Source organism: Frieseomelitta varia, unplaced genomic scaffold (assembly GCF_011392965.1).
Source record: "Frieseomelitta varia isolate USP_RPSP 00005682 unplaced genomic scaffold, Fvar_1.2 scaffold_498, whole genome shotgun sequence".
In the NCBI taxonomy this organism is placed as follows: domain Eukaryota; kingdom Metazoa; phylum Arthropoda; class Insecta; order Hymenoptera; family Apidae; genus Frieseomelitta; species Frieseomelitta varia.
The window spans coordinates 146,721-161,478 of NW_025110254.1; the positions used below are offsets into that span (position 1 = coordinate 146,721).

Here is a 14,758-nt window from a genome sequence, read left to right on the forward strand (position 1 = left end):
ATACGTACGGTATTTCGATTTTTCTGGTAACGTAGAATGTATATAGTACTTCCTCTTTAATATGAAAAACGCCGGTGGTTACAATGTGTCATTGATTTCATGCGTATTACAATATACATAGGCGTGTTTGGTCTTATGAAATCAAAAAAGTGAATAAGTGAAGGAAGTCGAGGAAGTGTAACGACGAAATAATTGGAAATGTAATACGGGTATTAACCTGAAATTCACCGTGTGTGCAGTCTTGTCAGTCGTATGTATGTACATCTGACAGTTTGAATAGAAATATTCCACATACTTTCATAATATTTTACAAAATCTTCTGGTTGACCTACTTCCATTCGAGACCGCGATAAATGAAGGCATACATTCTCTTAAAAACCTTTCTGTTCCAAATCGGATATATCGAACTGTACCGTACACCCCCGCATATATATGTACGTTTAACGTAGTGTGCGTGTCAAATTGTACGTACACGACCTTCAATACCGACCGATGGAAAACAAATTGACAACTGTCGTTCAATTTAATTTGGAAATACTAATCGAATCGGTTTCTCACATCTCGCAGAAAATTTTGCATTTATGAAAATCATCTGTCACGCGATCGCGTGCTCGTGTAGGAATTATTAATGCTCTCGTGTCATTGGCGCTTTTTATATGATCTAAAGACTTATATTATGAAAGACATTTATAACATCGAGTCGCACTTCCAACAGAAACATTAAAATGTCAAAGTAGGAATACTACTGGCAATCGCTTCTATTAAAAAAACTATTAAAAAAAGAGGAAGAATCAAGACAAGGTAGATCGGTAGAGACTTTCGATTTTTTTGAATACGAGACGAGCAACCAGAATGAAGCTTGAATAATCCGAGTTACGTGTGCAACACGAGAACTGCATATCTATGGCGTATTTTGGTCGATCGAGTCGTTTATCCACGTGGCGCTGGATAAATCGGGAAAGCAGATCCGCTCACCGATCTAACGGTATTTCCGTTTTTCTTTCTTTTCGATCAATGATCGCGCGGGTCAACACAAAGAGAACGAAATCTCAACTTTTACCAGTTTTATATAAGATGTAATAGAGGGGAATTCGGACGGAATAGCAATTAAAACTTGTCGTGTAACGTATGTATATAGGTACGTGAAACACTTTCACATAACACGAATACGCAAACTGCATAAAGTCGCCACGCGATACAACCGCATTGGTGGTCCACGCGTAATTCGAGCGACATCTTTATCTAGCTTGCAAAGTAGTAGATTTATTATGAATTCATATTTATGCGCATATAGATAACAAAATGAAGTCTAGTATTTATGTCTAAATATCTATTAAATCTGAAGTAAGTCGCAGAAGTCGCTAAAGGTAAAAAAAATTTTAAACACTTATTTTAATGTAACTACATTGTTATGTGAAGACGAACTCGTCAATATTTTTTATTTGTTGATTTGCTATTTTCTTTTTTTTAATTACATTTATATAGCTATTCTTGGAAGTTATATAGCCATTCCTGACTTGATAGCCAATTACTCGTTTTATATTACGAACATGTGTCTTGACACGACTGTACTTGTCATTTAAAGAGATTCAGAGAAACGAGTTAAATCAATTGTTTTTTAAACTAGTTCTTTTATTTGCAGGTTTTCGAGTAAAAATCTTCCCAACGACCTATTGATGTAATTTTAAATGTAAATAAACACACAACCGCGATTAGTGCACTCGATTCTCGCTAATTATTCGGGTAGATGAGCACGGCGTACAGAATACCAAGCAAATCGATCATCGACCGCTTGCAGCGAGCATTTTGGTGGCACTTCCGCTTTGGCCGACGGAAGCTCCACTTTCTTACCCGGTCAACGACGTGCATGCTACTCGTGAACACAATAGAACGATTATCTGAACAGTTAGACAGTCTAATTCCACGAGATGGAATTAGAAAGACTCGATGACAACTCGTTTAATACGCAAGTCTTTTCATAATGTCAAACGACTAATTATATATTATTAAATATTAATTTTCAAATTTTGCCAGCACATTGTCGCAGTGATTTTCAATTTTTGTCATTTCTGGATCAAAGATCCGTTTAGAATTTCACGGTCGAGTGACAACGATCTCGATCGTCACGAAGCATAACGAAATGTTCCTCCTTCGAACTTGAACTTTTGAAACATTTTCAGTTCAGAATTCAAGATTCTGTGATTTTTCCTATGCTGTCCACCATTCTCGAAGCGTAGATTTTTCCATTCCAATAACTTCGAAGGTTGTCACTTACTGACAACGGATCTTTCTTTTTTTCCTTTATTTCTTTTTTTTACCTTGACACTAATTTCATAATTCATATCCTGGCTCGCATACATCAATAATGTCGGTTTTATAATTCAAACGGCAGTCTCATTTGTAAAGGTGAAACGAAACGAAGTTAGACGAAGTTATTTCTCATAGAGCGGCGGGGAGAAGATTCCGTGATAGCAGCGTGCCAAGGAAAATTCATATGTTATTCTTAGGCCGTCGCATTTTCTATTCCATTGACAAATTGTTATACAGTACGCTTTCTTCATAATGATCTAACCAAGGCGCGCTGCGTTGCTCGCACAAGATACGTACTCGCTGTTTAAACAGTTTCACTTTCCTCCGAATGTCACGAATGGGCACGCAGTTCTTTCCAGATGCACGAATCTGTGCATCTTCCAAAGAAATGGATCGCTTTTCTAGGCCTGCGAAAGCGTGGAGAAACAATATTGGTTTCTAAGCGGAATTTAGAGATCGGGTACACTTTGGTCAAAAGACCGAACGTTTCGGTTTCTCTCTCTCTCCAAGATCTTTCCGTTCCAATTGGAATTTATTCTTGAAACGATCATTATCATTATCCTGTCAACGATGGTCAATTATCGCGAAACAGTGGACTCTCATTTAGACGTCAATTTATTAATGCAATTAATAATGTTTGTGAAAACATTCTAAAAATCTTTGATAAACCATACCGCTGACGAATATATAAATTCGGTATCAGTCTCACGTAATATTGGATTTATATTTAACTGATGAATTCAAGGCTCGCGAAAATGTTCTAAAACGTATACACACTTGGTCACGTTCACGCGAGATACTGAATGTTTAATTTGCATTTAAATTATGAATGTATAAGATATTTGTGGAAATATTCTGAAAACCTTTTCTACATCGTTGTTGCCATTCGAATGAAGAAATATCAATCGATATTTGCATTGCAAATCACTTGGTTCCATTGGATTACATGGAAATGTATAAAAAACGTGCAAACACGCCCTGACTACGACGCATCGATATATCTTTCTTTGTCTCATCATCTTTTTTTTTTTTACGAGAACGGATTTATTAAAAGATAATAGTTCAAGTTGAACATTAATCTTCCATTAATCAATATATGCCAGTTCAAGTTCCACATTAATCTTCCATTAATCAATATATTATACTAACTGAGCGTATTTGATCTTTCAGTGTGTGACGACTGTTTACGAGACACGAATTTCCAGCAGCGAGAGAAAAAAGATGCCGTGTCACTGAGAGAAGGGGAAAAAAATCTCGGCAAGAGATCCTTTGATCGCGAAATTCTTTGGTCAATTCGCACGAAAAGTCACGCGAGGAACGCTGATCAAGATGGAGAACAAAAGCGATTCGAAAGAGAGAGAGAAGATCAAGAAGATGTTCAGCTGGAGCGACGGGCTGACCGCGTGAGTAACACGCTTAAAAATTTGTTCGAACACTTACGCTTCCACTTTTACTTTACTTTCGTCGGTCGGAGAAAACCGACCACACGTCGACTTTGTGCTCGATTCTTCTACGATTACACTAGTGTAACAATTATGCAAATTACATTTGATATCGATACGATACTGCTGTTCTTAATCCTTATTATCATAGGTGAAACTTTACTGGAACATTTGAAAAATTAAGTAAAGTTAAAAAAAAAATGGGATTAAATGTTTTATTGTCATCTATTGCAAGATGAGGGACAGAAAAAATCATTGTTTGCAATGATTATAAGTAGTGAAATTTCATTTACGACAGTTTGCGATTTATTATCTTGTATCAGTATCTATTAAAATGTTCTATCTAAAGTAAAAAATATAATGTTTCTTCAAAAATATGAGTTCTCCCGAGAATTTGCAATTTAAATGTAACTTGGAAAATGAAAAAAAAAAAAATGTTAGATTGGATATTGCAAACAAGGAGAGCAGTATACAAAAATAGAACAACCTGAAGTTTTATTTCAAATTAATTGGCTGATTTAATATGTAACAAGTGTATATTTTACTGTGTGAGTAATCTGTGATAAAAATCGTGAATTGTAGAATATCTTTTTTCCTCTAAGTGTGTATTGAAACTCTTTCGTACGCAGCTACGCGGTCAAAAAAAAACGACACAACGATAACAAAATAATAATCTACAACAAATAGACAGCGAGTTTTTATACATTTTTGCAAAATTTAAAAATACGAAAAAGAATAGAATACACGAAAATATATAAAATGTCCAAAATATTTAATGGGTGGGGAAAATATTTTCGTACGACTTATTTTTTAAATTATCCCCCGGAAAATTCGCATAAAAACCCGCAATGTGGTTATAGGGGTAGTAAAAAATGCTGCCTGTTGCGGTCATAATTCGAAAATTATAAAAAGTTCAACTGTTTACGCGATATGGCCGCGGTTTTGTAATCTGTTGCAAGAACATAAATGCTGCATGAGATCTACGAACTTCCCTTGAATACATATTGCCTTATTATGGTAACTTACATTCCAATTTTCTGCTGATTTTTCACGGACGAGTCAGATTCTTATGACAACGAACATATTCGTATTTACGAAAATTTACGAAGTCGAATCTTGGTGGAGAGATCAATTTAACAATTAAATTTCCATAAATTTCTAGAGGAACTTTAGAAAAACATCCATCCATCCACGCTCTCTTTTATATAATTCTATTCTTTCAAAATTGAACTCGAGAAAAGTATCTCGATCTCGATCGCTTTGCGCTTGTTCTTTTAGATTTTAACCTTCCAAAGGAACAGGGGAATTGTGCAAAATGGAAAGACACGAAATGTTGCTTTCCAGAAATTTTCAGTCAGAGTGGAAAGCCGATGGAACTGTTCAAAAAAAAAGTCGGCCAACGAATGGCGCAGAAGGTGCGAGGCAAATTTTGCAAGAGCGCCGCGCGTTGGTACGAGGCTGCTTCGCTCCGCGACGGAGTTCGCAATCGCGCGTGAAAGTGGCCGACGAGGAGCTCCAAGTCCCGGTGAATAGTCCGCTCGTGGCTCGTTCGCTTTATCATTACACAGTGAAAGGGTAAAATGTAGGCAAAATACACGAACGATCGCGACCGACGCATCCTCCATACAGCTGTGTGTCAGATTGACCTGACACCAATCTCTCCTTCATAGAGGAGAACCTCCAACGTGAACAATTCGCCAAAATTACTATCCACGAAACCGATTCTTCAAATCTATCTTCTTGAGAAAATCGACAGGCTTATGCTAATCGGTATACATTTTTAATTTTGCATACATTTATGATTTTTCAAGGAAAATTTCAAGTTTGTTGGTATTTCTCTTTTTCACTTCTTTTTTTTTTTTTTTTCAAAGGAAATATTCATTGTATGTTTATAATTACATCGTGGAAGAATCGTGTCTGGTTGAGTCTAGATGTCACAATTATTTTAGAGACAAAGATTGTTTTTGTAGAACTAGCTAAGCTTCTGATCCTTTCATAATTTTGTTGTATCGTCTTACAATCAATGGAGAATATTATTGTCGAAAGACCTGAAAAATTTGACGTACGTCGTAAATTATAAATTTTGTTATTTAAAGGTAGCTCAAATAGAGCTATTTCTCTAACGATGGTCATTTGTGTTAAGTGATAAAACTGGTGCATTTGCAAGTAATTGATGAGTAACAGTCGTCGATGAATCACAAAACAGAAGGTTCCTGTGTGATACACTACTAGATATTCTGCGTTAGCTTACGACGCCTGTTCTCATATTGAAAATCATCAGATTGAACTGTTCGCAATGAAAAAGTAATAATAGATTACTTGAAGATTTCTCGACGAGTTACTATTGAAATTAGGAACTAAGAAAAGATGAGATTAGTTCAACATGGTAAAAATAAATGAATCATATGTTGCATTATCAAAGAAAATGCACAGGCACATTTAAGTCAGATGATTTAAAATATTTCATTAAAAATAACGATAATAATTATGCAGATAATTACGTGGCATTGCAAATTCTGCTTTGTTGTTCTCTTACGTACCGATTCTTGTTATAAGAATCAGAAAGAAGGAAAGTCCGAACATACCTCGAGAGATGGCACCACATTTACCATGTTCTGTGCCGGCAGAACTACGAAGATAATTAGCATAATGTACAATCTCATTAACATAAAAAAAATAACATCGACTAATAATTATTAAAGAGGCGACATGCGTTGCGTGATATCTTACATAAATACAGCTGAATGTTCTAGAGATTAATTCACACGATGAATTATAACAGCTTGATTCTTTTTATAAAAATGACATAAATTATTAAAAAATTAAAAAACAGAGCTAAAAACCTGAATAAAGTTCAACACGACTGAATCTACGTAATTATATATGACGCAATTATTAAATATTCGCTCTTTCGTATTCAAATTTTTCCCCGACATTTTCATGTTAACCGACTAAAATACTTTGTGTCTTTTTTCGTGGAATTCTGATCGTTGCAAAGTAAAAATCATCGCGAAAATTTATCCCTTAGAATCTTAATAATCATGAGTGAAAAGGAGAAAACAACGATATTCTTTATTTTTCTCTTTAGCTCGAACAAAAAAAGGAGCTTTTTAGGGAAAATTTCTTATCGTTACGTAAATTTTGCAAAACCCGAAAGGAACAGCTCGTTAATTAATTCAAGAAATTCTCCAAGATGTTGAATTTGTTATACGATAACGATAAATTAACGACGATATTCGAGATGACTAATCAAGTACGAGTTGTTTAACGTACGTTCCTACGAAAGGAAGTATTGGCTCATGTCCGACATTAGTCGAAGACTCCTAATGTAGTCGCTTTCTCTAATAATCGATTCTCAAAATCTACCTAGCATTCTTCGAATCTTTCCTTTCAAAGTCAACGTAGATTTCGAATTTCTGTTCCTCGAAGATCAAATATACGTTTCGCTTGCTCGAGCGAAAAAAGTACACAAAATTAAAATTTTGAAAAGAGTATTCAAAAGTACAACATACTCCGTGTCAATTGTCAAACATTGCCAATGACATTAAACAAAATAGCACCTGTATCGTAGAAAAGAATAATTCACACTTGGAGTGAATTTACACAGATACCTTGAAATTGACAATTTTCATAAAAAAAAAAAAAAAAAACTCAAAGTTTTTAAACTCAAAGTCGAATCGAACGACGCGCGAACTTTACGCCGAGCGAACGATCTGGCTATTTGTTTCTCCCCGACGCGGCAATCGTTTCGATTTATCAAGCACGAGTGGTTAATTGAAAATCACCAAGTTCCATCGACGAAATTGCAGTTAGGTATTCGAGACGCCTAAAAAGTAGCACAAGGCTACGAAACCAAGAGGCTCGCACAAAGGGAAAACCCCTTTGGTCTTTCCGTGGCTGATGCATGATCGACGGTCATCGATGTATCGACGTTTGAACACTCTTCCTGGGATTTACGTAACACAACAGCCGGACTGACCGCTTTCACGTCTATGCCATACCTTCGGCCGCATTCAGCGACCTGGTTCGATGAGTCTTGTGGCGGTTTCTTAAGTCTGGCCTGTCCATTTTTCCCCAGGAAGGCTGTTTCAGGGTTAAATTCACCGATCCAATGCTTGCCCAATATATTTGACTCAGCCTTGAAAAAACGACCTTTGACTACATGTCCTTTGACACTGAAAATCCTATGCAGCCCGACGTAGCAAATTTTTGACGAACGTAACTGGATCACTTGATATGAAAACGATCATATCGATGTAAATGTGTATTTCCTTCAAAAAAATCCACAATCTGACGAGAGCAAAAAGTGAAAAAGTAAGAGAGGAAGTTAGTAAAAAAAAAAAAACGTACTTCTATGTATTACAAATGCATGAAAATCCATGAACTGCCGACGAAGTTAGTAGAAAACGAAGAATGGAATGACGAGGATGAAAATAGTCACAAAGGTCAAAGTAGAGAATTATACGTGCCAATATAAAAATCACGCGTGGCGTATTACAAGAGCAAACAAATTCCACACGACGTATTTTAGTCTTTGCAGCATCATTATCGCGTGTATTTGATTCTACGTACATACACGTCTAATAGCAACCTGCGTTTCGTTCGCGTGATTCTCTGAACTCGGTGCAGCTGTTCGGTTAACAAGAAAATCGTTCGAATGGTTGGCTCTTTATCGTAGATAAAATTTCACTCCAATATATCGCGAGCAGCGCGAACGATAACTTCTCTACTTTCTCTGCATTTCAATCATTGGAATTGATCAGCATGGCGAATAATTGATAACGTTGCACGGACATGCCTAGGGCATCCAGAAGACAAAGGTTGACGAAGTTGGAAACGGCCTCATTGCGTACACGAAGCACGGCAACGAGAATCGAGCCAAGTGCACGTGCACCGAGCCGAGCGAGACTTTCGCTTTTACTCGAAGAAGCCCACTAGAAGGTGGCTGACACTAACTCCGCGAGACCTTGCAGAGACCTTCCACTCCATCTTGGATTAACCTGCCATCAATAAGAACAAGATTTGTCTACGTTAGACGGGCTACGCATACCGAATAAACTCCAACTGGCTCGTCCACTTCGCTCGTCGATGGCATTAACACGGCAGATAACTTTTTACGTCTTAGGTTACATCAATCGTGTACACTGTGCTAAAGCATGGAAATCCATATTTTATCAATGACTAACCATTCGTTTAGCATTCTCCACTTCACCGAGGCAACATCGATCAGAGAGAATTTTTTGTTCTCTGTGTTTTTTTTTAATTACGCTTTTATACGCAACACCATTAACATTAACGCGATGATGATAAATGATGTTGAAGCTGTCATAATTTTTGTAGAGACATACAGTACAATAATAGGATAAACTTGAGCTCGTTGTAAAATTTTTATTCTAAGATGTTCTTACACTATAGTGCGGAACCTTTTTTGAGAAATAGGTCAAATTTTGTTCGTTATTTTTTTTTTTAGTACTAGCTCGTGGGTCACTAAGTCAGTCAGTGGCGTCACTTGAAAAGGGGAGGGAAGGATGGTTAAAAACTACTTTTTTTTTGGTTCTCACTTTTATAATTTTCTAAAAAGTTTACGTTTCCCTTTTGTTTTACAACGTTTACTTTTGCAAGTGAAGAGCAAAAAATAAGTGTCGACGTTAAAAAATTGATATAAAAAGGGTGACATCATGCCCAGTCACTCCTGCATTATACATTAGATATATATACTTTATTTCTTAATATTTTTTATTGTCTGTTCTCTCTTTTATTATATAAAAAACTAGCAAGCTACCCATCCTGAGAGTGGTATCTAATGTGTTTTTAGTGTTTATTACATCTGTTTAAGCGCTACATAAGATTTTTTGAACACAAGTAACTCATATAACATTTAAGACTTAAAATACCTATATGTATACATAACCAAATCGTAAAACACAATTATGCATTTATTTCTCACTTTTAAGCTCTAACCGGAAACTTGTAATTTTCTTAACATTTTTCGAAAAGAGGGGTTCGGAAAATAATTAAAATTCTTTTATATATATGTTGATAAGTTTATAAAAATCAACGCGCGGGTCATAGGTTCGCCATCATTGCTATAGAGAACGCTGTAAATTGTATAATAGTTGAAAAATTTGTTTCACAGCTAAATCTGATACAATTGATTTAATGATCGTAGCCTCCCCTTTGCTGTGTGATCTTTCTTGAATTTTCATCATCTAAATCTAATAGCTTCAGTTCGACAAAATGGCGAGAGAAAGTCACACATTCAGAGAAGCTTGGAAATTTGCGGAGAAGCCAAGAATATGAGAGGAAACAATGGTTATTCCGTGCTCTCTATTGCCAACGTGTTCTAAAAATATCCGGCCGCGAATTTCCGTAAGCAACATTTCGACAACGTTTCGTAGGATTCCATAAATAAACTGAAAGCTCGTGATGTGAGTTTTGGTACCAAACAGAGAGAAGTTTGATCAAATTTTCTTCATCCTCGATTAAACACGTTCACTTCCATAGTCCTCTCCTCGAGTACAGGACAAATTATAAAGTAAAAGTTCCAATTACCTTTACAGTGTTAAGAGATTCGTTCAATACCGAGCTTGTGTAACAATTTGAGAACATTCGAAAGATCAACAATTTGAAAGAATCGAATCCCACGATTGAAAGTCACTCTGAAGTCCCGTAATTGAAAGAAATTTGAAATAAATAAATATATAAGTAAATATTTATAATAGATATTTATAAATATAAATATTGTACATACGCATGTTATATCCATTAGACTATGTTTCGTACGCCTGGTCGAGTGAACTCGAGTGCAGCTTGCTCAAGCTTTATAGCCTTGCTCGACTGATACTTGCTCAACGTACGCAAAGCTATCAATAATTTGTAGGATCACGTGCAATGCAGTTTTCGAAGGGAAAGAGATGCATAATTTCCTGTTATTTAATCAGGCCTACATTACGTCAGTGACTGTTGTCGTGTTACGCAATGCTGGGGAAAGTGCAAACCGTCTTGACCACTGTTATGGTTGCTATTTCTCCGATCTGAAATGAAATTGTTTGTTGATCGCCGCTGAATTCTGTCAGCTAATTAAACGACTCGGTTCACGGTTCTATTAATCCTACGTCTTCATAAAACGATTGTTCGATCAGGCGCGGCGATTACGATCCAGCTTTTCCAATGATCGACAATTATATATATCGCGTGAAATTCTCCGAGAAAGAACGATTAAACTCGAATGTCGTCATCACATGAGCGGATAAACGAAACAAAGTTGGAGGAAACCTTTTTCGAACAAAGAAAGTGAGAGTCAGACTTTGGAGTGGTATTTCTAACAGCGATTTTTAAACCTAAACGATTGCCTTGGTTGTTGATCTGTGTGTGATTCCTCCGTTAATGAAATCACATTCAAATTTGTACGATTCAAAACGTGTTATTATCCTCTAATCGATTATGTTCAAGAGCAATATAATTACGTGTTTGTGACGTCAAATGTTTTATTGAAACGAACTGACGGGAACAAAAAAAAGACGAAAAACATCTGAAGTCAGCAAAAAAATTACAAGCTCTTCGTCGAGATAAATAAAAAATCGATCATTAGGAGATCACGATTACATTTCAGACCGAGTTTGACTTCTTAAATTCGCGAGCAGTTTTACTTCTTACGAGAAGAAAAGATTAATTTATTGGTGAATTAATTTAATCCGTGTATGTTCGAGGAATCGTCCAGGCGTCAGTGAAATAGGATTAATGTTTCATGAGGAAAAAAAGAAAATTGTCAGTCAATTAAAAGGTTGACGTGTTTTATAGACTATCGATGACGCTCAAGTTAATTATTCTGTCGTCTAGAGTATAAATAAATAACATTTTAAATATTCCACTCTTGCACATGTAGATAGAGAAACACTCGATTAAATACACCGAGTACAAAGGCTTAAATAAATAGAAATACTTTAATATTTTTAATATTTACTTTAATATTTTTAATATATACTTTAATATTTTTAATATAATATAATACTTTAATATTTTAATATTTTTAATATAATATAAGTTTAGTATTTATTGTAACATAACATAGGGTGGGCCAAAAATCACTTTCTACTAAAATAAATCCATAATTTTTTTACTACATAAAATTAATAAAATTAATTGATGTTTTATTTAAAAAAATTAGTTGATGTTTTATTTAAAAAAAAGGAAAAATAGGTGGGAACCGGATTATAGAAAAAAAAAAGATAATTGTGTTTAGTATAAGATAGAAAAACAATTTTTGGTAACAAACTTTTGATATTCTTCTCCATGGGAGATTGCCCAACGTTAGAAACTATCCTCTTGAATTCTAGATCACTGAATAACTAATTAGAATACACGCAAGATTATGAAAATTGGAAAACATTTTCTTTTTTTTTTCTTTTTAATAGTAGAAGTGACTATGCATGAATTGATTGATAATTTTAATGACTTTTCGTTTGTTAATGTCTCGACATAAAAAGTAAAAATCGTTTAAGAACGCGTTTAGAATGCAATAAAGAATCACGAAAGATTTTACAAGCATGATGCCGTATTACGAGCATCTTTGTGTTCATTGCGAGACGAATTTTCGGACTTTGTCAGGCTTTCAAGCACGTTTATACGGTAAGACATATTTATTTTACATGAAAAAAAAAGAAAAAACTGTTCTCGATTCCCTCGATGTCAATATCATTGATCGATATCATAAAATAATTATCATAGAAATACATAATATCAAAAAATAACTTAACGATCTTTGTTTGCATAGATCAAAGATTTAAATGGAAATTTCTTTTTTCTTGGCATATGTACTTGGCAAACATGTTAGTGGAATTTGAATCGCATGACAATTAGAGAGATATACTTATTTATATTATATTATATATTTATCATTTAGATATTAGTCATTTTAAATCTAACAGCGACAATAGCAGTGCCTTCGTTTTTCAAAATCATTCAAAATCATTGCGTTCTGATATCACAAAGATATCCAAACGATAAGATCTTGCACGTTTTATTATATAAGATTTGTCTCATAACGATAGCACAAACGTGAAGAAAGAAAAACGTAGTTTGAAAGTCCAACTAACTCCACGTCAATTACAACTGTAATTCTTGGAAAATTTAGAGCAACGTTTAAGCAATCTCGTTCGGGGAATAAGAAGCTTTAATTGCGTGATTAAAACGATGATCAGCAGTGAATTAGTGCAATTTGTTCGTTTGAAATCTTCGTGCAAAAAATTCTCTGCAAAAAATAAGAAAAAAAAGAAAAAAGAAGGAGAAGAAGAAGAACGAAATGTCAGGTTGCTAAACACGTTGCGTATCGAATGACAGAAAGATTTATTATAAAAATATCAGCGCGTCGCTGTTGGTTGTCACGAATAATTGAATAAAATATCCACACGACTCTCCCGTACGAATTTACATTTGGCAAATCATCAAGCTCCTCAGACCGCTGTTAATTGTCACATATTCATCTTATACACTGCACACAATCTTCACGTTTTACGTTACACTCGCATTATATATTTCTCGCGACGATACGCGACATTTTCACATTATTCGTTTTGCTCCCTCGTGCGTCGATTTTTCGTGTTTTCTCGTTAATTAGCTCGCGAACGAGGCAACCTCCTGGACAACGACTTTACACTGTCGATGCACCAAAACATTCGCGATGCATTTTGGCGAATCGTCGACGACAGTTCGAGAAAAGTGGAGGGTAATTAAAAAGTGATTAGCATCGACGATGAAGCGGTGAACCGGGAAAGGGACCATCGAGGAATATCGAAGTCCGCTAATCGGCAAGAACGCGCGTGGACGAAAACGTGGGTCGTTCGAAGGACGACAGGTGGAGGGAAGGTGAGCATGCCACGGAAGAAAGAAAGCTGATTAGTCGAACGAGGACGGGCGTCGTAGCTGGATCGTGGAGTGGAGGGACACGAAGACAGTGTCTGCGAGAGAATGAGAGGGAGAGAAGGACGTAGGTCAGCTGGTTAAGCTCTGTGAGCTCGATACGACTCGGTTCTGACTGCTTCAGTCTCGCGTCAGGACTCGAATGTGGCGGAAGGAACAACGATCCTGCTCAGTTGGCCAACGTTCCTCTTCAGTTGACCACTGGGTCCTCGCGGCTCGAAACGCAGATCTCATAGTTCTCACGTCCAGTGGAACAACGCGTGCAACTACATGTGTGTTCCTCCACTCTTGATACAAGTAACTCTGTTGTGTTGTGTGTTGGTGACGATTATCTCTTAAATTTTTTTTTTTTTTTCTCTCTTGAATCTTTTGCACATCGATCTTGCGCAAAGATCAACGATACGACACGTTTACGCTGGTCTTGATGATACCGATCAGCCGCGAATTTTCAATGATCTCTGGCCAGGATTACACCTGAGGGGATATCTGCGAAGAAAACGGGAAGAAATCGAGGGAGGAGGATTCGTTCTACAAGATCGTTTGGGCTAAGTCGAAGGTACGACACTTGGATCTTATCGTGTTTTGATATCAGAGAAATATTATAATAATAATCGTGAGACAATTACGAAGAATTGTTCGAATTTTTCGAACTTTGAAAGAAGAACGCTAAAATACTTAAATATGGCCATTGTGGTTAATTTGGCAATTGTAATTTGCATAGCGTAGTATAACATTTGTAAAAGCAAAAAATCTAATACGAGTCATAATGTACCTTACTCCATTTGCATTCTCCATGTGATAAAAATTCAATTGAATTGCTCCAGAATAAATTCTGAAATTCGAAAAGTGATTTAATTATATATATTATAATTATATTACATTTAATTTTTTTATTATAAAAAATTGTATTATTATATATTATAATATTATTATAATTATATATAATTGTATTTATAATAATATATAATTATAATTATATAAATGAAAATTATATAAATAATTATAATTTTATTAAATTAAATTTACATTTTTATTTAATTATACAAATTATATTATATAATTATAATAAAAATTAATATAAATATATT

General features: G+C 35.4%; 1 protein-coding gene across 4 annotated transcripts in view; it reads left to right on the top strand.

The window, feature by feature from the left end:
* Nucleotides 1-14,758, top strand: part of LOC122533141 (ABC transporter G family member 20) — a 53,981-nt gene that overhangs the window by 627 nt on the left and 38,596 nt on the right. For 2 of the 4 annotated variants that reach the window (XM_043662563.1, XM_043662562.1), the window contains exon 2: nt 3,481-3,713. In XM_043662563.1, coding sequence (XP_043518498.1) covers nt 3,640-3,713 — 74 coding nt within the window. In that variant the 5' untranslated portion in view covers nt 3,481-3,639. Of the gene's footprint in view, nt 1-3,480; nt 3,714-13,684; nt 14,227-14,758 lie in introns of those variants that run through there. The other 2 variants (XM_043662565.1, XM_043662564.1) reach the window with 2 other exon arrangements.